The sequence below is a fragment of the Danio rerio genome, chromosome 24 (assembly GCF_049306965.1).
Source record: "Danio rerio strain Tuebingen ecotype United States chromosome 24, GRCz12tu, whole genome shotgun sequence".
NCBI classification, from domain to species: Eukaryota; Metazoa; Chordata; class Actinopteri; order Cypriniformes; family Danionidae; genus Danio; species Danio rerio.
Window position 1 is genome coordinate 28,162,336 of NC_133199.1, and position 25,073 is coordinate 28,187,408.

Sequence of the window (25,073 nt, forward strand, 5' to 3'; positions counted from 1 at the left end):
CCTGCTTTAGACAAACTATACATTACGAAAATGAAGCGCAGCCACGGCTGGAAAACAGTGTTCAATGCATCGCTCGTCACTTCAGGAGGAGACGTGAATTAATTTAGCTAAACTGCGACATGGTCCTCTTGCGCAAATATTACCAACGATCCATCAGGTAGTGTTTTCCCCTCTCTCTCTCTCTCTCTCTGTTGGTAAAGAGATATTTTTCCTCCATACCCCATAATGCACAGCGCATTGGCCTACGGCAGCTGAGTTAGTCCAAAATGTGCAGTACTTTTTGCAGTTGAACCTGTTTTAGTACGGATCATATTCTCACCACAAACAAACCGCTCCAGGGTTCGTTTGAAAACGTACCGAGACCACCTCTTCAAGCAGGTCTCGGTACGCTTATTTGGTCTGCTTTTGGTGCGCACTCGAGTACGATTGCTGCATTCTCACCTGCCCAAACGAACCGTACCAAAAGGGGAAACGAACTCTAGTGCAATTCAATCGAACTAAATAAGGCAGGTGTGAAAGCACCCTAAGAGGCCTAATAAGCTTCCCCATGCCGTGTTCTTCATACAACAGGCAGCACTAATACTCATCTTGACACAGCGCACTGAAGAAAATAGCAGCATTTTCTCAGTCATCCTGTCCCGCTGCTTCTCAGACGTGTCGGTCTTATCAAAACACTCACTGGAGTCATTCACAATTATTGCAGTTGTGGCACAGGGCCACTGATGTATATGAAATAGAGGGCATTTTAACTGCAGATTGAGTGCTGGTGAAGGAGATGTTCACATTAAAGCCAACTGAGACAAGATTAATGGATTCCCCTCTCTAGATCTCAATAACATTTCAACAGCCATCCTCCCTCCACAATCTCTCTAGTAAAACAGCTTCTCTTCCTCTGCCTTCAATTTCCTCTTTGGCTGCCATTTGACTTTCCTTGTTTTTTTCACATTCCTCTATCATGTGTTCATCTTGGCTGTACAGAACAGGGCTTAACAATCAAAACAGCCCAAAGGATCAAACTCCATGTAAGAGACTTTCAGACCACTTGGCGGATCTATTATTGTCCTATCGACAGAGTGCTCTCTCTCTAGAATACAACGAACATTACTGAAGGTTACAGCATTCAGAAATAAGTAGGAAGTGTAGAGACACTTGCTTTGAATGACTTCAGCACATCTGCAGCAACAGCAAATCACTAGTCTCTCACAGGACATGTCGCTAGTCTCTACATTTCTAGTCTCTTAAAGCACATGGTTGCTAGTCCCTTCAAAGGAAATACAAACAATAGTCTCTCACAGAATACACTGCCATCCTCTCTCAGCATGTCGCTATTCTAAACAATACTAGATACTCAAAGCACACCTTTGCTAGTCCCTCACAGGACACACCGCTAGTCTCTCACAACACATGTCGCTAGTCTCTACAATGCTAGTCTCTCACAGGACAAATCGCTAGTCTCTATGGTAATAGTCTCTCACAGCACGTGTCACTAGTCTCTACAATACTAGTCACTCACAGTGCATAATGCTAGTCTCATACAGGACAAATTAGTCTCTACACCGCTAGTCTCTCACAGCACACGTCACTAGTCTCTACAATGCTAGTCTCTCACAGCACACCTTTGCTATTTCCTCACAAAACACATCGCTAGCCTCCACAATCGCTAGTCTCTCACAGAATACACTGCCATCCTCTCAGAGCACGTCGCTAGTCTATACAATGCTAGTTACTCCCAGCACACCTTTGCGAGTCCCTCACAGGACACATTGCAAGTCTCTCACAACACATGTCACTAGTCTCTACAATAATAGTCTCTCACAGGACAAATCGCTAGTCTCTATGGTAATAGTCTCTCACAGCACAAGTAGCTAGTTTCTATAATAATAGTTTTATACAGGACATTTTAGTCTCTAAACCGCTAGTCTCTCACACCACGTCACTAGTCTCTACAATGCTAGTCTCTTATAGCATGGTTCACTAATTTCTACAATGCTAGTCTCTCACTGCATATCTTTGCTAGTCCCTCACAAGACACACTGCTAGTCTCCACAATCGCTAGTCTCTCACAGGACAAATCGCTAGTTTCTACAAAGCTGGTCTCTAACAGAATTTACCTCTAGTCTCGACAATGCTAGTCTCTCACAAGACAAATCACTAGTCTCTACAATGCTAGTCTTTACAATGCTAGTCTCTCAAAGCAAGTCGCTAATTTCTACATTGTTAGTTACTCACAGCAAGTGGCTAGTATCACGAGTCTCTCACAACACGTTGCTAATCTCTACATCACTAGTCTCTCACAGCAAATGTAGCTAGTCTATACAATGCTAGTTTCTCACAACACATGTCAGTAGTCTCTACATCATGAGTCTCTCACAGCACATTGCTAATCTCTACATCGCTAGTCTCTCACAGCACACACTCCTAATTTCTTAATTTGCTAGACTCTACATCACTGCACATTTGTCTCTCACAAGACAAATCGCTAGTCTCTCTTAGCACACATCGCTACTCTCTAAAATGCTAGTCTCGACAGCACACCATCAGTAGTCTTTCACAGCACATGCCGATACTGCTAGTCTCTTACAGCACATGGCTGCTAGTCCCTCACAGGACACATTGAAAGTCTCTACAATTGCTAGTCTCTTACAGCACATCTCTAGTCTCTCGCTAGTCTCTAACAGCACAACTTTCTGATCTCTTGGTAGTCTTTTACCATAGATATATACACTAGATATTGCAGACAGACCCTGAGCATGCAATAGTCAATAATGTCGCCACATTTGTACAGTGCTCCCAGGACAATAGTCATTCACCTGCACTAGTCAAGACTAATTTCATGGGTAAGATTTCATTTTTTTACGATTTTGTATTTTACAAACTTTTGTGCTCAACAAATCACGTTATTGATGATAATAGAGTAACTTACTGCATTGATCCCAAGGCAAAGTAGCAACTTCCTCGCACTCAATTCTAGGCTTATGCTAGTTTTGTTGAATAAAATAAGCAAACAATGTAAATTAAATATGACAACAAGACTCTGTGGTAACAGAAACTTGTATCATTGTCGGCTAACTAAGTGAAGTAATGGCTAGTACCTGATAACAGTGCCTGCGCACTAATGTGAATACTGTCCACCCTAAATTATTAAATATTACAAAGGTTATATACCATTTAGATCAGAAATGTGAATATGCACAGACACAGGGATATCATTAGTTCACACGATACGTTCATAACAAAGATTCATTTACAAACAAATCGCTCCCTTTGTTAGAATGAGAAGTGAAAGCAGGAGAGGGGGTGTGTTTCAGGACATGGATTAGATCAAATTTAACAGGGAGGATGGATCATACATTTCCATGCACACAAACACACGCTCTTTATCGGCAATGCCCGTGTGGTCACTTATCTATATAGAATAGATAGAATGATATAGAAAAGCGATGAAAATTTTTTGAAATTTAAAAAAATATTTGCATACAGACCACCGGGAAAACTCCCAATCATGTTTACATATCTATGGCCCAGGATGGCCGAAGTCCTCCACTGCACCTTGGTCCCACATTCATTTCAAAGGAGCACTCCCCTGTACCAAAATGGCGGCTCTATTGACGCATTCCTTCTAATAGACAACAACTGCATAGGCTACATCAAAAAAATATCTATGGTCTCTGACAAGACCACAAGTGACTGTTTAATGTACTGAAGAATATTATAAACAGTTATTCTGTATTGGCATTCACAGTCTCAATTCGCAATCCAAAACAGTCAACCTTGAATTACAAGTAAAACTGCTGAGCTGATCAGATTTTTTTTACCCCAACATATAATATAAATGTAGTTAATATTTGCTCAAAAAAGTTTAGCAATGATATCATGGCAAGCGAGATAAAAACTGATATACTTGCTGACCAGGCCAGCAGAAACAAATCCTTATTGTTGAGCCCTGCATAACGAGGCTTTATTTCAAGTGGCCCCCTCACGATCATCCTGAGATACATAAGACCTTCCGGTTCTGACCAATCACCACCCCACCCCACATACTATATGAAGCTCTGAGTCTGCTGTGTTAATGAGAGCCTGTCCATGCAGCTCTTGAGCAGAGGAAAGAAGATGAATCAACTCTCCCACACTTATCCAGCCCGAAACAAAGAGCAGAATTTAACCAACATGGATTGCGAGGGTCTCGCATTGCTCCGCAGTCACACGCCACGTCCCTGACACACACCCACTCTCGCTCTCTCACACATGCAGAGTGCCGTCACACTGCTTTGTGTCCAGGTTATGTGGGACGGTAGAGGAAAGAGCTTCACAATGAGAGATTCACAGGAAGCCTCTAGTGAGAATTAATACCATTACCCAGTATAACCTCAGTGTCTATGTGTGCGCAAACAGGTTTGTGTGGTTTACAAGGACAGTAATTTGTTTAACGACATGAGTATGACACAGCATTTAGGTTGTTCATGAGGACAGAAGTTTGTACAATGACATGGGTATGACGTATACCAGCAAGCAATTTTTGTTTTTAAAAGATGTCTAATAGATGTCTAAACATAGTCATCCTGGCTAAAACAAGGCTAATAGACATCTGAGAATAGCCCAAAACTAGACTAGTCATCAAATAAACAGTATACAGTCTGTCCAACCGGTCTATTTGACGACTAGTCTAGTTTTGGGCTATTCTAATGCTGTGATCACACCAGACGCAGCACGCACAGATAAAACCACGCATAAATAGAAGTGTAAACATTGAGTTTACTTTTTTATTTGTGTGTCAAATTCGCTTCACAATAGATGCGGCTTCTGTCTGCCCAGTGACTTTAGCTTCAATGCTCAATAGCTAACATGGATTTTATTGAGAGAATAGCTGTGTTTATCTGCTTTACCACACATATATAGTCTGTCTAATCTGTCTATTTAATGACTAGTCAAGTTTTGGGCTATTCTTATGCTGTGTTCACACCAGACACGGCACGCACGGATAAAAACGCACTTTTCACGCATGAATAGACATGTGAACATTTTGAGTTTACTTGCTTCACTTGCGTGTCAAATTCACTTCACAATAGACGTCGATTTGTGTCATAGGTGGGGCTTCTGTTTGCCTAGTGACTCTAGCTTCAATGCTAAATGGCTAACATGGATTTTATTGAGAGAGTAGATGTGTTTATGTGCTTTACAAATGCTGAAAAGCCTTGTCTAAAGTTTGGTTTATGCAATGCACGTGGCTGTGCATTTATATTTCTGCGCGCTGTTTCTGTTGTTCTGCAATAACACTTCCGAACCACTAGTTGGCAGTGAGGTGTTAATGTTCTTCTGTGTCGAGTTTCTTCGCTGGTGTTTTGTTTTTCTTGAATGCTTCCTTAATGTACAAGGGGCTCAAACTTGCTCATTTTGAAGCAGGAACCGGCCAACGTGCAATTTTAACCATGAAAAACAAAAAACAAAACTTTCCATTGGGAGCTCCTTCATGGGACTCCACACTTGTAAACACTCGCTTCATCGGTCTCGCACGAGCCAAGCCGACCAATCACAGAGTTTGCAATACGCTCCATAGTTACATATTTTGAGAGGTGCACGCCAGCGATGCCAACGGCCACGGCGTATGGCTATGCGTCAACGCATAGGCTGCGCTGTAGCATAAGCGTGCGCTTGATGCAGAAGTATAAATCAGCCTCGAGTCCACTAGATTCATTCTGAGATGCACCCAGCTCTGTGAGCTCATAAACTCCTCCAGAAACTATACCTGGATGATGGAAGCTTTCAGCGGTGCTTCTGAATGAGCCGAGCCAAGTTTGATGAACTGTTGTCCGGTGTTGTCAAGAGGATTTTCCCCCGGAACTTCTTCCACGTCTGGTGTGATTGCAGCATTAAATGTCTATTAGATTTTCACTGACAGCCCAAGTTTAGCCTTGTTTTAGCCAAGCTGTCTATGCTTGGTGTCTATTAGACATCTTTTAAACACAAAATTGTTTGCAGGGATGGTTTATGAGGACATTCTTTAAGTCCTTGTAATTCCAAACATACACAATGGTGTCTTTAGACATTCAAAATTTGCCACAGGTTTCCTGTTTTGTTTGGGTTGAGGTAGGGATGGGGTAGAGGCCGTGTAATATATTTTTTACAGTATAGTTTTTACAGTATGAGATACATTGTGATTGAGAGCCTTTGTAACCACCAATACAAATGCATGTATGTGATTGAATTTGTGTGTTGATCCACTGATCCAGCAAACAGAAAAAAGGCCATCACTCCCAGCAAGCTCTATTGATCCTCAAAGCATTAGAGGACTGTAAGTCACCAGCTGTGACCCATCACGACACCACTGGGACTGAGGATGAGGTGGGGAGGGGAATGCGACTGAATCACAGACTGGTCACGCCATCAGCCATCGTGTGCAAATGAGCCTTAATAGATCTGTCAGTAAACAGAACCACATTTTTAATCAATCCAGAGGCTATTATGGGAATTTAATAGCAATTAATGCAGGACCACAAGACCCGTAACTTAAGCTAAATAGACTGATTTGGTGTGAAACAGAAAGAAACACCGCTGAAAAGTTTAAACCTGAAAAAGCCAATGGTTTACACAAATATATACAAACACATTCACATTAAGATGGTGTACAGGCTCTCTAATGGGATCCAATTGGTCTCGAAAAACAAATATACATTCTATATTATGTCAACAGTCAAATAAAGTCAAACAAAAAGTTAGGTTTACAGGAAAGAAGTACCAGGAACATTAAAATCGGATGCAATTGGATACCTTTTATCTACTATGGGGAATTTACTGTATGCAAGGTTATTTCGGCTTTGAAAAGAAATGTAAAAAATGTGATTATATGTATTACTGATGCAAATATTATGATTCATGTTACACAGTTTTATCCAAAAGTCAGCTTCCTGTTTATAAAAGGTATAATTCATCTTAAATTATATCATGCGCTCTTCCTCATGTTGTTTCAAAACAGTAAGATTTCAGTTCAGATCACGAAGACAGACGGGGATATTTTTAGAAAAACTTCAAAGATTACTGTGCCCCTGTTTAAAGTCCATTCACGTAAAGCTTAAAGGTTCAGGACACCCTGGAGAACTTTTTTTTTATATTAACAGATTTGTGTGTGTTGAGCATCAGTTAATACAATGTTAGCACCTGTCAGCTTTAATTGTGGGGAAAACTGGATAATTTTGAGCTTTTGTCTGCTAATTTCAGCTTCCGGTTTTAAAATGATTTTTGGGGCAGGATCAAAATCGGCGACGTAGCGCAGTACTGCAAGTGTAATGATGACGCGTCGGTTTCTCATTATTATTCATAGCGGAGTTTTCTTATCCTATGAAAAGAGCCGGCTGCTTAATTATTCATGAGACCTGCCAGACCTGCCAGAGTCAAGCCCGAGCTGTGAGATACGTCACGGACCCACGGCACGGGCACACAGTATTTAGCCGTTCATGAAGGCTCATATGCGTTTGTTTCCATGATCCACGCGGTTTGTTGCATGTTTTCCCCCGCGATCTTGTCAGGGCCGATCATACAGCAAAGCTGTGTGCGTGCTGCTAGCATTTTTGTCGGGAGAGCAGAACGAGAATTAGAGAATGGCGGACGCTGTGTTTTATCAGGAGTTCGTTCACATTCAGACACATCGCCGTGCTGCTGTGTTTGCCTAAATCCTCCAGATTACCAGCAGGGCTAATGGTTAAAATAGACAGGTCAGGAGACCTGCTGCACTGAGTCTGCTGGATACGGGAGAAGTCCTCATTTATAGGGTTTACATGAACACATTTATCTTTATAATTATATAAATTGTGGTTATGTGTATAGAAATTACGAATAACAATGTAGCAGGGCATTAAATCACTGTTTATTTCTTTGCATTTTAACTTTGTAAACTATAAACTCATGCGTCTCCTCACGGTTTGTCTCATTTTGTGAGCTAGCTTCGTTCACTCACGTTCTCCCCTGCTGGCCACGCCCACTCCTGCCCGATGCTCGCGGAGCTCCACGCCCATTAATCGTGCATCTTTTGAAAAAATTCTGAAGTAGACTTTAACCGAAAGTGGGGGGTGTCATGGCCCTTTAAAGTATAAAACAAGTCCTTGTAAAAACAATTAATTGAGCAAGCAAATCTAATTCTTCTGAAGAGACACCTTAAACAAGACAAGAACCTTGCTGAAATATTTGAATTTATGTTCAAATGAAAAACGAAGGTTTCAGGGGTTTGGAGGATGATTAATTAATGACAGTTTTTCATTTTTGAGTAAACAAACTGTGGCAAATGAGGCGGTGCTGAGAGCCGTGAGGTCTCACGAAGGACCCATGGAAGCTAAAAGGAGGAGAGACGCCAGTGCTAGACGAGAGAGGACTGGGCTCAGACTTAATATGTCACTGTTGCTTTCAGTTTGACTCTTGTCTCCGTGAGGAGTTGCCGTCAGTTTGTTTTGTTTAATTTGTTATTAAATTATTTTAAAGTGCGTTGGTTCTTCGCCTCCTTCTTCCTGGCAGCAATGTGGCTATTAACATTATTACAATGGTGCCGAAAACCTGTGGCAAGGAGGCAAACGTTGTCTGGATGCCCTCACTGCTAAAAGGGAGAGCGAGTGTTTAATCGACCAGGGGAGAAACTTGTTCTAGGTAAGAGAAAGGTAGAGATTTGCATGGGATTGATTTTTTTAACCCTGCTCCTGCCAGGTTTTATTCTGCAATCGACCACTCCACCCTTATATTCAGAAAGCTAAAATTGTAGGTTGTGCAATAATTATTGGCTGCCCCTTTGTGATGAGACATGAGTGTCACGTGATGTGCGGTGAGATTTGTGGCTGATAAGGCACTGACTTTTTCAAAGTCAGATTTACTAACATATCCACTCAATATATTTGTTAACTACCAATTGTGCTTTATATTTCATATCAGCATTATTTCTATACACATAGTAGGTACCTTTTGGGCCAAGGAATAATGTAAAATGTACAGTGATTAAATATGCCTCCCAAAAAACATCTCGAGAGCACTATATTGTAAGACCGCCCATTCCCGTTCAAATTATACCAGAGTTACCCACCGCAACAGTGTTTTATTCAGAAATTTATTCCCACGAATGCAGACCTCTACCCCAAAGGTGCCAGGGTGGCTAGAGGTCTGCCTGCTGCTGTCTCCCAGCATGGTAAGGAGCAGGGGATGTGGGACTCACCACTGGCGGGGAAAGAGAAGAGCCGTGAGAGCCAGAGCCTGCTAACGTCCACAGAAGCAGGAGCAGAGCATGAGGGAAAAAAAATCCACTAGCTAGAGAAGTCACCAGAAGATAGAGGGGTGAATCGATTCCTCCCATAAGACTCCCGGTTGAAGACCGAGTGGCAACAAGTTTGGAGAACCAAACCCCAAATTTTCCCAGAATTTGGAAAACTCTACTCTCTCTCTTTAGTCTCTCCTCAGCAATTTAAAGGACTTTTTCAATAGAAATTTACCAGGAGGGCTAATAATTCTGACTTCATCTGTACATTGATAAGCCATGAAGAGCATTTTACTCCTTAAAGTTAAATGACTAACATCCGGTTTAGTTTTAGCGTTATGATTATTCAAAGAATTTTAGATGGTTAATTCTTATCATCTAAATGCATCAAACCCATCTCTCATGACATAATGAGTCATGAGAAAGTTGTGTTGGACTGAGATTTCGCATTGGATTCAGGTGCTGACCGACAGAATGTTCCTCAGTCTGAAAGTGGTGCTATTGTACGTCACTGCTGACAATAGACAATGGACCATTTTGCTGACTAAATGTTGCTAATGTGACCGCGCCTTAACATCACACTTCTCTGCCACAATCTGAGGCGTCGTTCATGTTCATTTACTACATTATTCCAATCCTTAACCTTCACTACGCGCTGCAGTAATAGCAACGCATGCTAATAACAGATTCTGCACTAAATTAAAATGCTCTCTGAGTCATTTAAGTCGCATTTGTTACTTAATCACAGTCAGGCAAGTTCTGTGAATCAGGTGTGCAGGGCCGTGCTGGAAGAGTGAGTCAGAGTAGATAAAAGACAGCATGATGTCTCGGCACTCTCTCACCAGAATGACTGCAGAAAGAGAAGGAGATGGAGAGAGAGAGAGAGAGAGAGAGAGAAAGAGAGAGAGAGAGAGAGAGAGAGAGAGAGAGAGAGAGGTAAAAAAGAGGCAAGAGTGGGTGTCCGCAAAGCGAGAGAAAGTCAGTCCAGATGGCCAGAGAAGATTAAATACCATCTGCCAGAGAGATCTGGAGAAATAGCCAAACATTAGCACAAACAAGCGACACACAGCACACATGCCCTGCACATAGACATAGTACATCAGTGTCAGGGTCTGACCGCGGAGCCTAGGAGGACGCTGTTGGTCAATGATACAAGAGATGTCATGATTATGAAACATGGATGACAATTAATTGCCTAACACCAATAAGGCAAAAGAAATACATTTGAAAGTATTACATAAAATTTATCAGGTAAATTCTAATATTTCTACACTTTTGGACATTGACAGCTCCTGTTCATTCTGCAAACAAGCAGAGGAGACATTTATATTTTGATTGTCCAATTTCCAAGCACTCCAAGGTCCTAGGTCACTCCTAGGTTCTCAAAAGTTTGATTCTGTCAACTCTGTCCATTTTTTTTGTTTCAAAGACACATTTTTTTTAATAATAATTTAAATGATAAATCCCTGGAACACACTATTCATTTTTAATAATATATATATATATATATATATATATATATATATATATATATATATATATATATATATATATATATATATATATATATATATATATATATATATATATATATATATAATAGAATGGTAATAGTTGCCCATCCTTTTCTTATTTTAAAAATGAATTAAACACACTCATAAAAAACACTTCCTCAAAAAAAAAAATTATACAGAGGTATTAAAAAGTCCTTGATTTTAATTTCTTTCCTTTTGTCTATTTTTTAATTGTCACTGTAATGCCATTCATTTGTTTAATTCTCTGTTTAAAATGTATTTTTTATTATTATTCTTAATTTTCCCTTCCGTCTTGGGATATGTTGAATATATGCGTAATTGCGTATGTATGATTCTAGTTTTTCTTATAACTGTGTTATTGATTTTTTTTTTCAAGGATCTTTGTGTACTCCCCTGGATTTTGTTCTGATGTTCTTGTATTGTCAGTTCAAGTAAGAAAATAAATAAATATATATTTATTTATATTAGAAAAAAAAAAATTCAAAGGGGGGGCTAATAAATCTGACTTCAACAGTATGTATGTATATATCTACATAAATGATGTTTAACAGGTTCAGGACATTTTCACAGTATATCTGATAATATTTTTTCTTCTGGAAAAAAAGTCTTATCTGTTTTATTTCAGCTAGAATAAGACCAGTTTTTAATTTATTATGAACCATTTTAGGGACAAAATTATTAGTCCCTTTAAGCAATTTTTTTTCCGATAATCTACAGAACAATCATTATACAATAACTTGCCTAATTACCCTAACCTGCCTAGTTAGCCTAATTAACCTAGTTAAGCCTTTAAAATGTCACTTTAAGCTGTATAGAAGAGTCTTGAAAAATGTCTAGTCAAATATTATTTACTGTCATCATGGCAAAGTAAAATAAATCAGTTATTAGAAATGAGTTATTAAAACTATTATGTTTAGAAATGTGTTGAAAAAAATCTCTCAGTTAAACCGAAATTGGGGAAAAAAATTAACAGGGGGACTATTAATTCTGACTTTAGCTGTATATATTAATTGTGCAATTAATTGTCTGTTTTTGTGTTTTGATGATTAATGGGTTATGCACAAGGACTTAAAATTTTCAGTATAGGCCAGCTTAAGTGCTTACGGTGAACTTTTATCCTATTATAAAAACACATCAACCAATGATCTTCACTATCTGATCTAAATGCGATGAAAAGTGAGTCTCAGACTGGAAAAGAAGGACTGCATTCAATTCCGTTGTTCTGCACCACATCTTTAAAATATTGACATTTTTTTTACCACTGTATTTTGATTGTAATTACTGCACTTGCCCGTTGCTTCTGACTGGGCTTGCATTTAAATGGTTTTTCATCTTGTTTTATGCTTGATCATCTAAATAAATGCTTTCAAATGAAACCAATAATATCTTTGAAACACAAGAGCGTGCACACCTTAAACTCTGCTTAGTGGTTGGCCGGCACCGTGCAGGAATTACACTTATTACAAAGATATACTTACATGCTATAGTTTTGTTTTGTTTTTAAACTAAATAAAAATCTACATTATCGATGCTGTAAAAGGACCCTCATAAAATGTAAAACAGTCACAATCTTTCACTGGAAGATTTCAGTGGCTTAACAACAATTCAGTGCATATAACCCAGTCACAAAGCAACACAATCTACATCAGCTCTTCGTGATTAAAATAGTTTTAAAACATCACATTACCTGTCTAAAAGAAATACTTTAGCCATGGTGTCATCCTTCCTCCAGCGTGCAAAAGTAACTCCAGTACTGATTTAGGATTTTAAAAAGTTTTGATTCAGCATTTGTTTAGCTCTCTCTGTCTCTTGTGTGCAGGTGAACGCACATGCATGCGTGTGCCCACGAAATGGCGGATCTGCGTGAACAGCAGCAGATGTTCAAATCTACATTTGCTGACAGACAGATTGGGCTACTTATCAGAATTATGGGAATAGTTAGCCTGGCAATATTTAATTGGATGAAAACTTTTTAGTTTTACGCCTTATCCAGAATATAAAAATACGTATAAATACATTTAGATCATTTCATTTAATCATTACTATTGGAATGTGAAGAGACTTTCAACCAGGACAACAAAAAATGTTCCTGAAGAAAATCACCAACTGCACCTTTAACCTTTATTTAACGTTACAGAATCGTGAGAAAATCGCAATGTTTATTTTAAGCAAAAAAGAATCGTGAAGCCCTACAATAAGTGAATAGACAATTACAAAGAAAGCAGAACAATCATTCAAAACAAAGTGTTCAATTAATCGAGATTCAGATTTTAAGTCTTATCGCCTCTGACTCCTACTTAGAAGATATAAAAATGCAGAAATTCTGGATGAAATATCCCTCACAATCCTCAAAATCAGAGTAGTTTTTATTGTGACTATGTCCTCAACAGTTCTCATTGCCTATTTTCTCTGATGGAAGTCATAAATAACATCTACCTAATGCTTCTCTAACTGATTTTCTCTCTTGTGGGTAAAAACAAAAAAGTTGAGTGAGTCACCAAAACTGTACTGTACGCATAATCCCAGGTCAGTCCAGGCTAATGTGACTGTAATAGGTGTATGCGTTGGCTTAAAAAGACGTACTGTTTTAGTTAATAACTCTGGAAGTGTGTGTGCTAAATGCTTTATATCTTGATTTAAACCAGATCATCTTTAACCTGAGATGTACACACACTCACCAGATGGAGCCAGTGAGCCGCTAATTGGAGTGATTCACTGTTTTGCATCTGTGTTATGGAAATGATTTTAAATATGATCCTGTTTATAAACTCTCAAATAGCTTCCAGATAGAAGTCAAGTGGCTGATTGCAAACTAAATATAACAAACACACAGATTCCTCCTTCCTTCCTGTTTCATTAGCCATTCTGAGAAAGAGAGCAGCTTTAAGAGCATTTAACTGAGCACATGACTAATGCATTCACACACTCTCCTACTCATTAACTCTCATTACACTACTGAAATACTGTTTACCCTCGTACGCCCCATTAAACACAAGGATCGGAACATGTCCAGGTGAACACACACACTTGCATACACATATAAACAGCCATAAGATTCCGCTAAATACACAGAAAAAAACTAAGTACACTAAGATGATTTATACAGCTGAACGTCACATTTTATTTAGCCCAGTCGTGATTATTCAGAACTTGATCACCACTGGATATAATCGTATGAAAATAAACATGATGACGACAGAGGAAGACCAATTACATTTTAAATGCAACTATTTTTGAGCAATCCCATGCAAATGTCAACCTTGCCATGAAAATTTGTTTTTTTCTCAAAATATTAAAACTCTTTCCAAGTGTTTTATGTAGGCTTGTATACAACAGTACTGTAACAAATGTCTCTGTCAGTGTTTTTAAAAACTATATTTGATTTACCAAAGTCACACAAGTGCCAATTTCACATCTGTCACATCCATACAGATGTCACATTCATTAATGAAGCTTTTTTTTCTCAAAAGTGCAAAAATCTCAAATAAAATAACATCATTTTGTTCTATATAGGACCAACTCTTATCCTTTTGATTAGCATTGTTTATTTGGGTTGTGCAGTTTACTTTGCTGCATTTATACAAAGTATGTTGTACTGTAAACTCGCAGACTTTTTTGGTCACACCCATAACGCATCTTTATTTTCATTATTTTAAAGGTCGCTGGTTCGAGCCTCGGCTCAGTTGGTGTTTCTGTGCGGAGTTTGCATGTTCTCCCTGCGTTCACGTGGGTTTCCTCCGCGTGCTCCGGTTTCCCCCACAGTCCAAAGACATGCGGTACAGGTGAATTGGATAGGCTAAATTGTCCGTAGTGTATGAGTGTGTGTGTGTGTGTGTGTGTGGGAACGTGTGTGTGGATGTTTCCCAGTGATAGGTTGCGGCTGGAAGGGCATCTGGTACATAAAAACTTGCTGGATAAGTTGGCGGTTCATCCCACTGTGGCGACCTAGGATTAATAAAAGGACTAAGCCCACAAGAAAATGAATGAATGAATGAACAAATAAATAAATAAATAAATAAACGTAGGATTTTACAAATTAAATTAACACCTTACGTAAAAAAATTACGATCGCTGAATTTTATGACATTCACCTAGTACTGTTAGTGGAAATTACATTTAAAATTACAATAAATTTATGATATACCTTTTAATTTCCTTTTTTCTTTTATATTTTACATTTTTTTTTACCTTTTATTATATATATATATATATATATATATATATATATATATATATATATATATATATATATATATATATATATATATTTATTTATATTATTCCTTATTTTAATTGTGATTATGTAAAAATATGATGCGTTTTCATAAGACTCTCCAACACAAGGTCAAAAATGAGTGTAAGCGACCAAAAAATTTTTTTTCCTTTTTTCTTTTATATTTTTAATTTTTTTTTACCTTTTATTATATGTATATATATATATATATATATATATATATATATATATATATATATATATATATATATATATATATATATATATATATATATTATTCCTTATTTTAATTGTGATTATGTAAAAATATGATGCGTTTTCATAAGACTCTCCAACACAAGGTCAAAAACGAGTGTGAGCGACCAAAAAAAAACAATGCGCCTCTTGACCTACGCCTCTCCGGCAACATTTAAAAAGGATCAGCCTTCAGACACTTCTGAGTGCTCACTCATGAGTGGGGACGTTCAGAGAGAAAAGCGAATGCTCTAGAGAATGCTTCTGATGGCCCTGCTCTGTTCGCAGACAAGATCCATAGGTCCATCTGCGCTGCATTTAAAAATCAATGTCTCTCAGCACTAGCTAGAGACTGGGGAGTTTTTTTTAGTGGGAGAGGAGACCTAAAAAGTCTTCACAGTTTCCTGTATGAGGTCAGACTGCATGATGTCATAATGGACGCGCTACGGAAACTCATTAAAGGCATCTGAGTGTAGGAAGAATCCTTCCCGAACTAGAGCAACCATTATGGCTTCAACAGAAACGCTCCCACAAACAAAAACAATGAGCACTTTGTTGTCTAGGCTGTATGTGTGTGTGTGTGTGTTTGTTAGCAGGAGCGCAGGAATTCTGGGACCCCCATACAATGTGTACGGTACTGTACAATGGCACTAGTTTTGACTGTAAGTGCGCTCGTATAACAAATCCCATGTTTCCAGTTTCTCTGCCATGAATATGACAATCAGAGGACTCGTCGATACAAATGCAGTCTACTGGGAACACATGATCAATATCAACCATTTATCACCAGCTGCCCTTACATCTGCACATGAGGGACATTTCAAACTCTCCAGCTTCTCAGGCTAAGTTTACACTTGTGTGTTTTCGTTTTAACACTGTTCTTAAAATAAAAATGATTTTCATCTATATGCATTTATGTTTTAATGCGTATCAGCAGCATTGGCTCTTTTCATGGCAAAACCTATAATAAATATACAATATATAACATTCATTCATATTGGTTTCTTAAAGAGGTGGTCCACTACAATACAGGGCTCGAAATTGCAACCATTTTGGTCGCATATGCGCCCGAAATTTAAGCTATGCGATCTCATAATATATATTGGGAGCATTCGTGCGACTGCATATAATAGTTGTAGTGCGACCTGTTTTTTTTTTTTTTTCCTAAAAACGTGGTAAAATCGGTCTTCCCTGCCGTTATATTGGTTCATATTAGCTGTCAATCACTCAAGACTTTCCACTGTCAGATGACAGGGAGGGAGCTTTTGTGACCGCGGGGAATGCAAACGGCTGACGAGTGAAAAGTACACTGAATCTCGATGCGTTGCATGCACTGCGTGTTCAGCCAACACAATCTCACGGCAATTCGTAACATTTTCATACATTTCCTCGTGATATCAGGCTGCAACAGCGCTGATGTCCGCTATAACACCATCGCCAAAGAAGCTTGCCTTTACTGCGTTTAAACTGATGCGGGTTATAACAAAGAAAGAATAGTATTGCTTTGGTGGTCATCGGGAGAATCCTGCTCTGCCCCTCTCATATATTGGGTCTTTCCTTTGCAAACACAGAAAGATGCAATTCAGCGCGTAACGAGGCTGAGCATTAAAACGACACGAACCGAAACCAAAACTTTTAAAGGTTCAGGACACCCTGGATAACTTTTTTTTATATATTAACAGATTTGCGTGTGTTGAGCATCAGTTGAGACAATGTTAGCACCTGTCAGCTTTAATTGTGGGCAAAACTGGATAATTTTGAGCTTTTGTCTGCTAATTTCAGCTTCCGGTTTTAAAATGATTTTTGGGGCGGGATCAAAATCGGCGACGCAGCGCAGTACTGCAAGTGCAATGATGACGCGTCGGTTTCTCATTATTATTCATATCGGAGTTTTCTTATCCTATAAGAAGAGCCGGCTGCTTAATTATTCATGAGACCTGCCAGACCTGCCAGAGTCAAGCCCGAGCTGTGTCACGGACCCACGGGCACACAGTATTTAGCCGTTCATGAAGGCTCATATGCGTTTGTTTCCATGATCTATGCGGTTTGTTGCATGTTTTCCCCCGCGATCTTGTCAGGGCCGATCATACAGCAAAGCTGTGTGCGTGCTGCTAGCATTTTTGTCGGGAGAGCAGCACGAGAATTAGAGAATGGCGGACGCTGACTTTCATCAGGAGTTCGTTTACATTCAGACACATCGCCGTGCTGCTGTGTTTGCCTAAATCCTCCAGATTACAAGCAGGGCTAATGGTTAAAATAGACAGGTCAGGAGACCTGCTGCACTGAGTCTGCTGGATAAGGGGATTGAGGGAGAAGTCCCCATTTATACGGTTTACATGAACACACTTATCTTTATAATTATATATTGTGGTTATGTGTATATGAAATTACGAATAACAAATGTAGCAGGGCATTAAATCACTGTTAATTTCTTTGCATTTTAACTTTGTAAACTATAAACTCATGCGTCTCCTCACGGTTTGTCTAATTTTGTGAGCTAGCTTCATTCGCTCCCCTTCTCCCCTGCTGGCCACGCCCACTCCTGCCCGATGCTCGCGGAGCTCCACGCCCATTAATCATGCATCTTTTGAAAAAATTCTGAAGTAGACTTTAACTGAAAGTGGGGGGAGTCATGGCCCTTTAAAAGTGAGACTTTTCTTCCTTTCTTTTGTCTATTCTATCTTGAGGTGTATATTATTCTTCTATTTAATTACTGATGACTGCTTTGCAGCTTTCAGCATTGAATTGAATGATTTATTATATTATTTTGTTTGTTTTGTAGCAGAACTATTATTTGTTAAATTGACATGCATATAAAACAATAGTACAAAATAAATATTTCTTACTACAATGCTTCATTTGTGTTTGATGCAAACCATCAATTTATTTTTCATAAATTAACAGTAGGACTTTATATAGCAGATAACTTACATTAAAGCACATTCAGAGCAGCATGATGATGAGAAATATAATTCATTATTAGTATTATTGTCATCATCATCATCATCATTAATATTTTATAATTATTCAACATTCATTTTGGAATTATTGCACAAATATTAAGTCATCACAGCATTAGTTAGATAGTTGTTTCTGTGTTTTTTTAGTCCCAATTGATGTTTGATTGTGTTTTCAAATACAATAAATCCCTTAATATACAACTTGACAAATATATCATTCATTTTTGGTGGGTGCTCCTAATTTTTTTCTGGTGCTCCTAAATATTTCAGGTTGGGAGCACCGGTGCTACCAAGTAAGAAAGTTCATTTCGAGCCCTGCAATATCATACTTTAAATTTTAGTTCATGTGTAATAAAGATTTGTCAACATAAACATCATCTCTGAATGTAATAGGCTCAAATTGTTGTATTGGACCCAAGAAATGGAGGAAAAACTAGTGTAAATTTGGCAGGAGCACCCTTGTCTGTTTGAGGTGTCATGGGAGTAATATCACAACCGGGTCAAAAAAGAAAAAAAGTTGAGGAGAAATTGATAATTCCCTTCAAACTCAGGTGAGCAAAAATGTACATTTCTATCCCATTAAAGGCTTCTTTCTCATTATGTAGTTAATAGCAAAAGTCATACTACGTGTTTTTGGTTGCGAGACGTAGTTTGGACTAAGTTGTCAGCGATTGACGCCGATCCATCTTGCAGTGTAAACAAAGCAGTGACAAAATGCTCGCCCAGATAGTCATACAGTGTGAAAACATCTGTGACACGACTTCTTTAAAAATCATGCAGTCTGAACTCAACATTTCCACATCTCTAGCCACACTGAAAGTAAATATAAAAAAATAAAGAATTCTTAGCCCAATCTAACTGTAAGCAAAAGAAAGCAGGTGAAAAACATTGTGTGCGATAATGATATGATAATCTGTTCAAAGCGAAAACAACTGCTGCTGCTTACAAAAGACATTTCAAAAATATCTTGAGCTCTTGAGAGCAACAGGAGTGTAGACGCATGAGCATCTTTTTTATCCAGTCTATTTCAAATAGAACCGATCGCACCAGTTGCGTTCCCCTGCACAGATGCTTTGCGCAAGCAACCAATTCTTTTTGAAACTTTTGAACACTCATGCGCTTAACAACACTGAAGCTCTCGTCAGTGATTGAGCATTGTCTGTATCTTGCCATTTGGTATACAGTAGAAGTCAGAATTATTAGCCCCCCTTTCAATTTTTTTCTTTTTTAAATATTTCCTAAATGATGTTTAACCGAGCAAGGACATTTTCACAGTACATCTGATATAATTTTTTCTTCTGGAGAAAGTCTTATTTGTTTTATTTCAGCAAGAATAAAAGCAGTCTTTAATTTTTAAACACAATTTTAAGGACAAAATTATTAGCCCCTTTAAGCTAATTTTTTCTGATAGTCTACAGAACAAACCATCGTTATACAATAACTTGCCTAATTACCCTAACCTGCCTAGTTAACCTAATTAACCTAGTTAAGCCTTTAAATGTCACTTTAAGCTGTATAGAAGTGTCTTGAAAAATATCTAGTAAAATATTATTTACTGTCATCATGGCAAAGATAAAATAACTCAGTTATTAGAAATGAGTTATTAAAACTATTATGTTTAGAAATGTGTTGAGAAAATCTTCTCTTTGTAAACCAGAAATTGGGGAAAAAAATAAACAGTCAGCTGATAATTCAGGGAGGCTAATATTTCTGACTTCAACTGTATAAAGCCAGCAGCTTACCTGCTTTCTTTTGCTTGTATTTTTTTTTTTGTCATATCTCATAGTGGCCATTAAGTCTGCTTTTTAAGAAGACTACAATTTAAAAATTCATTTTAAATTGGCTAGTGAGAGTGACTGTCTAACCTGTGCCACAAACCCATTAGGCGGGTTGACAATGTTAATTTCAAGCCCTGCTCGTACATACAATCTGACCATGTCTATTTTCAAAATGCAAATTATTTCTTTCCTCTACAAATGGATTTACTTCATTTAATTTGTTGTTTTTATACTCATCTCATTCCATTGCAATTTCTCCTTAATATACAAATTCAAAGCAGTTTGACATCTGACACAAGAATTTTTAATTCTGTTATCTCATCCATATTGGCCTTTCCATTATGTTTCAGAAAAAGATCTCTCCAACCACACTACATGAACAAAATGAATGTCAGAAGCTAAAAGTTGCTATAAAATTATAATGCACAATGGCAGCCTGTGCACTTATTAAATCAAACACATTATAATGGGATATCGTTATGTACAACTTGTACTATACTGAGCATTTATATTGCCTTTTACCCAAAACTCTAAATTCGGCATCTTCACCGGTGTGGGCGTCGAGTAGGGCTGCTCGATTATGCGAAAAATCATAATCACGATTATTTTGGTCATAATTGTAATCACGATTATTTAAACAATTATCAGTTGAAGTCAAAATTATTAGCGCTCATGTGATTTTTTTTCTTTTTTAAATATTTCCCAAATAATGTTTAAAACAAAGCAAGGAATTTTTCACAGTATTTCCTATAATATTTTTTCTTCTGAAGAAAGAAAACGACCAAAAAAATTCTATGCATTTCTATATAAATGAAAACAATCTGCCATTTTAAAATAAAAACATACAGAATGTGCTTTCTGATGTCTCTGTTTCTTTGAACTTGAACGCGTGTTACAAAAATAAAACAAACTGATCAAGGCTTGAGGAATCAGGAAAGCATGTGCAAATATTAAAAGCCCATCAGGGAGCGAATGTGTGCAGCAGTTTTAGTCTGTCAATATTGATACTCAACCCCAAAATTTACAAACTAAAACAGGCTCTGCAGCATTTCCAAAAATCTCCACGTTCAAGCGTCAAAAACTCCATAGTGAGGATGTCAGGCAAACCCGTAGTAAAAGTTATGCGTTTCAAAACACAAATGCACTAGCGTAAATGTCGCCTCAGAAGAGCCACTTCTCTATGCTGCACACTTGAAAACATGCTCCATCGCAAATGTCAAGTGCTACAAAACACTGAGCAGCGATAAAATAAGGACATCAAAGCCCATGAGGGGACATGTCATGAAAAGATGAGAAGGACAGGGATAAAAAGGTAGAACAAGCTTGAGAAATAGACAACTTGAGAAGACCTAGGAGAGAGAAAGAAGAGTGTAGAAACGGGGAGAAAACATGACACTTACTTGACATGATAGATTTTCATCTTCTCCCATTGAGTCCTCCAAGACATGATGGGGCTCCGTCTGTCATGTGAGAGAAAAGTGAATATGGTCATTCAGTGTCTCATGAAGCGTTGCAGACAGAGCACACAATATCATGTGTTCAAGGTCTGAAGTGCACCGAAAACAGTCACACATATTCAGATCTTTGAGTAACGGTATAATGCCTGGTCCACATTGGGATTTGTTTTGCCCAAAAACCTGACAATTTAAACAGCTTGATAAAATCAGACCAGCGCAAAATAACAACAGCTTTTGCTTCTTTTTTTTTTTAAACCTGCGTTTTATGCACAGTTTATGTTCAGTAGTAAAAAGCACTGGTGATGTTAAAAACCATTGGTTATTTTAATTGAACTCAAAATGAATTAGAACACTAAATTAATACATGAAACAATAAAAAAAATAACTTTGACGATGAATTCAGGGATCGTATAATATCATAATGTTCAGTAAAGCAATTTTATAAATACAGTACTCAGCATTACTGAGTACACCCCATATTGAAAATGAATATTTGTATCCATTTCTCAGTGAATATAGGCAATGTATTTTGATGCATTTAAACAAAACTATTTATTAAACAGATATATTTATTAAAATAACATTTTAGTCACCAAACATCTTTAGAAATTAAAAGATAATACAATTAAATGCATGCAAAATAATGCAAAAAAACATGCATTTGAATTACTCATTTTTGGATCATTGTTGTAAGTTACTTTGTTAGATAAACTCCAGATTTAGCTTCAGTACTGACTAATCTAATGTAAATGCCAAATATATTATTGTGTAGCTTCCTATTAATGCAATGTATTTTTTATTTAATGCCATGTCAGCAACCGGGGCTATTTTCATGGCAGGAACCTTTCAATAATAAATATACAATTTGAAAATCAACCAACAAATGAATATATAAATTAAATAAGATTTTTAGTGTTGGTGCATGATAAACATGCTAAAATCTCTTTTGGTTTCACTTTGTTCAAAATATCCAAAAAAGAGTTCATTTCATAAAATCAGTAAAAGCAGGACAGTCCAGTAAAATGTGTTTTATAGTAAGGGAAGTTTTGCAGCACAAACACTGAGTAGGGTTTTCACCTTGGAGCTGTAGCTTCTCATTAAAAATATGAGAGGCGTGTACTTATATATGCTGAGCACTATATATATATATATATATATATATATATATATATATATATATATATATATATATATATATATATATATATATATATATATATATATATATATATATATATATATACACACACACAGACAGACAGACAGACAGACAGACAGACAGACAGACAGACAGACAGACAGACAGATAGATAGATAGATAGATAGTCCTTTTTGTTTTTGTTTTAACATTGCGTTTTAAAAATAAAAATTATTCCCATCTTATTTGCCATTTCATTGGTTATTTTATTTCATAACCAAATTAGAACATTTCATTAATTAATTAATACATGTAGGCCTGTCATATCTATTTGTTGTCGTTTGATATATTGCACCAAATACAGTTGAAACCAGAAGTTTACATACATTGTATAAATAGGCGCATAACCATTTAACAAAAAGTCAGATGTTAATGTGACTAAACTTTATCTTTTTTAGGTAAGTTAGGACTATCAAATTTGTTTCTGTTATGCTTAATGGCAAAATCACTAGAGAGAGATTTTTAGAGAAATTGTTTTAACTTTTCTTGAAAGTCAAGTTTACATACAATAAGATTAATATGCGTCTGAAAAAGCTCAGATGATAATGTCAAGGTTTTGAAAGTTTCTGATTGGCTCATTGACAACTGTAGAATAGTATTTAAGGAAAACCTCAAACACACTGCTTCCTTGTGTGGCAACATGGAAAAATCAACAAGCCTGAATCAACAACAACAAAAAAAAGCCAGATAACAATTTGCTAAATTACACAAGAAAAAAAGAATAATTTTTGGAGACATGTCCTGTGGTCTGGTGGAACTGAGATTGAACTGTTTGGCCATAATGACCAGTGTTACATTTGGAGGACAAAGGGAAAAGCTTACAAGCCTAGGAACACCATCCCAACTGTGCATCATGTTGTGGGGCTGTTTTGCTGCAGGAAGGACTGGTCCACTTCACAGAATAGATGGCATCATGAAGAAAGAACATTATGTAGAAATACTGAAGCAACATCTCAAGACATCAGCCAGGAAACTAAAACATGACCACAAATGGGTCTTTTTACACAGACCATGACCCTTAGCATACTGGCAAATTACTTAAAATGTGATTTAAGGAAAACAAAGTGAATGTTTTGGAGTGGTCATCACAAAGCCCTGATCTCAATCCTATAGAAAATTTGTGGACATAGTTAAAAAAGCTTGTGCAAGCAAGACAGCCTACAAATCTGACTCAGTTACACCAATTCTTTCAGGATGAATGGGCCAAAATTCCTTCAAACTATTGTGAGAAGCGTGTGGAAGGATACCCAAAACATTTGACCAATATTATAAAGTTTAAAAGCAAAGCTAAAAAAACAAAACAAGAAAATGTATGTAAACTTGTCTAGAAATTGATAAAAAACTTATCTAAAAAAATAATTCTTTCATTATTCTGGCATTTAATGTAAATCATTTAGGTAGTCCTAATGGACCTAAAATAGTACACGTTTAGTACGATTTACCATCAGACATGTTTTTTTAAAAATGGTTATGTTCCTTTTTTTGAGTGTATGTAAACTTCTGGTTCCAACTGTATATTGCAATAAACAATATTATTGTTTTAGGTTTTAAGTGAACGTGCAATATTATCAAAAGCACAGAGCTTCCCGTTCTTATACGTAAAAAGGCCTAAATACAGTTTATACACTTCTGTATATATTTTAGCTGTTGTGACCCCACACATCATTTACCTCTAAGTGTTGTAGCGAAGCTGTATGTATAACCTGGATGTGTAACCTGGGAGCGCATATGTGTCTTCCTCTACTTGTAAACTTGTGAACAAACACTTGTGATTGGTTCATGAGATCGGCTAGATCAGCGAGTACCGAGCGAGTCATTAAATTCGATTATCGGCCAGTACCAATCTCTGGCCGATTGATTGGAGCATCCCTAATGGGCGATATACATCCATAAGTCATGTCCATGTGTTGTGCAATAGTATGGTTTCTTTACTTGTGCATCCCAGCCAGCAGCCCATCTGAAAAAAACGTTTAGCATTGTGGGTAATGTGGTCATTCAACTTCACAATTTGTAATGTTGCAATATGTATTTGAATATTGATGGTTAGTTCCTTTACTTGAAAGCTCATATTTGATGATCATAATTTGTGTTGTTGACAGAGTTTGAGCTTTACTGTATCATTATTACTGACACCTTATAGACGTTGATCTACCTTTCCAATTGCACACACTTTATAACATTTTATTTTTCAAGTTTAAGAGTCTCTTTAACATGTATGTTTATTTAATTATAAAGAGATCAGATATTTTGTTTAATTATTTTTGTTTTTGATTATTAAAACTGTTTTCCTTAGTAATGTTGGTAAATTAAAATAAAGTGGTTAAAAAAATCCTAATATTCCTAAATATATTGTATAAAAATTCATTAATTCATTTTCTTGTCGGCTTAGTCCTTTATTAATCCGGGGTCGCCACAGCGGAATGAACCGCCAACTTATCCAGCTAGTTTTTACAC

At 37.2% G+C, this 25,073-nt stretch overlaps 1 protein-coding gene across 4 annotated transcripts in view; it reads right to left on the reverse strand.

The window, feature by feature from the left end:
* The window catches only part of rps6ka3b (ribosomal protein S6 kinase, polypeptide 3b), a 90,977-nt gene that overhangs the window by 60,285 nt on the left and 5,619 nt on the right, over positions 1-25,073 (reverse strand). For all 4 annotated transcript variants that reach the window (XR_012399045.1, XR_012399044.1, XM_009297372.5 and 1 more), the window contains exon 2: positions 21,365-21,424. Coding sequence is in view for 2 of the 4 variants with exons in the window: in XM_009297372.5 (XP_009295647.1) it covers positions 21,365-21,424 (60 nt within the window). In the remaining 2 variants the exon portion in view is untranslated. The remainder of the gene's footprint in view (positions 1-21,364; positions 21,425-25,073) is intronic.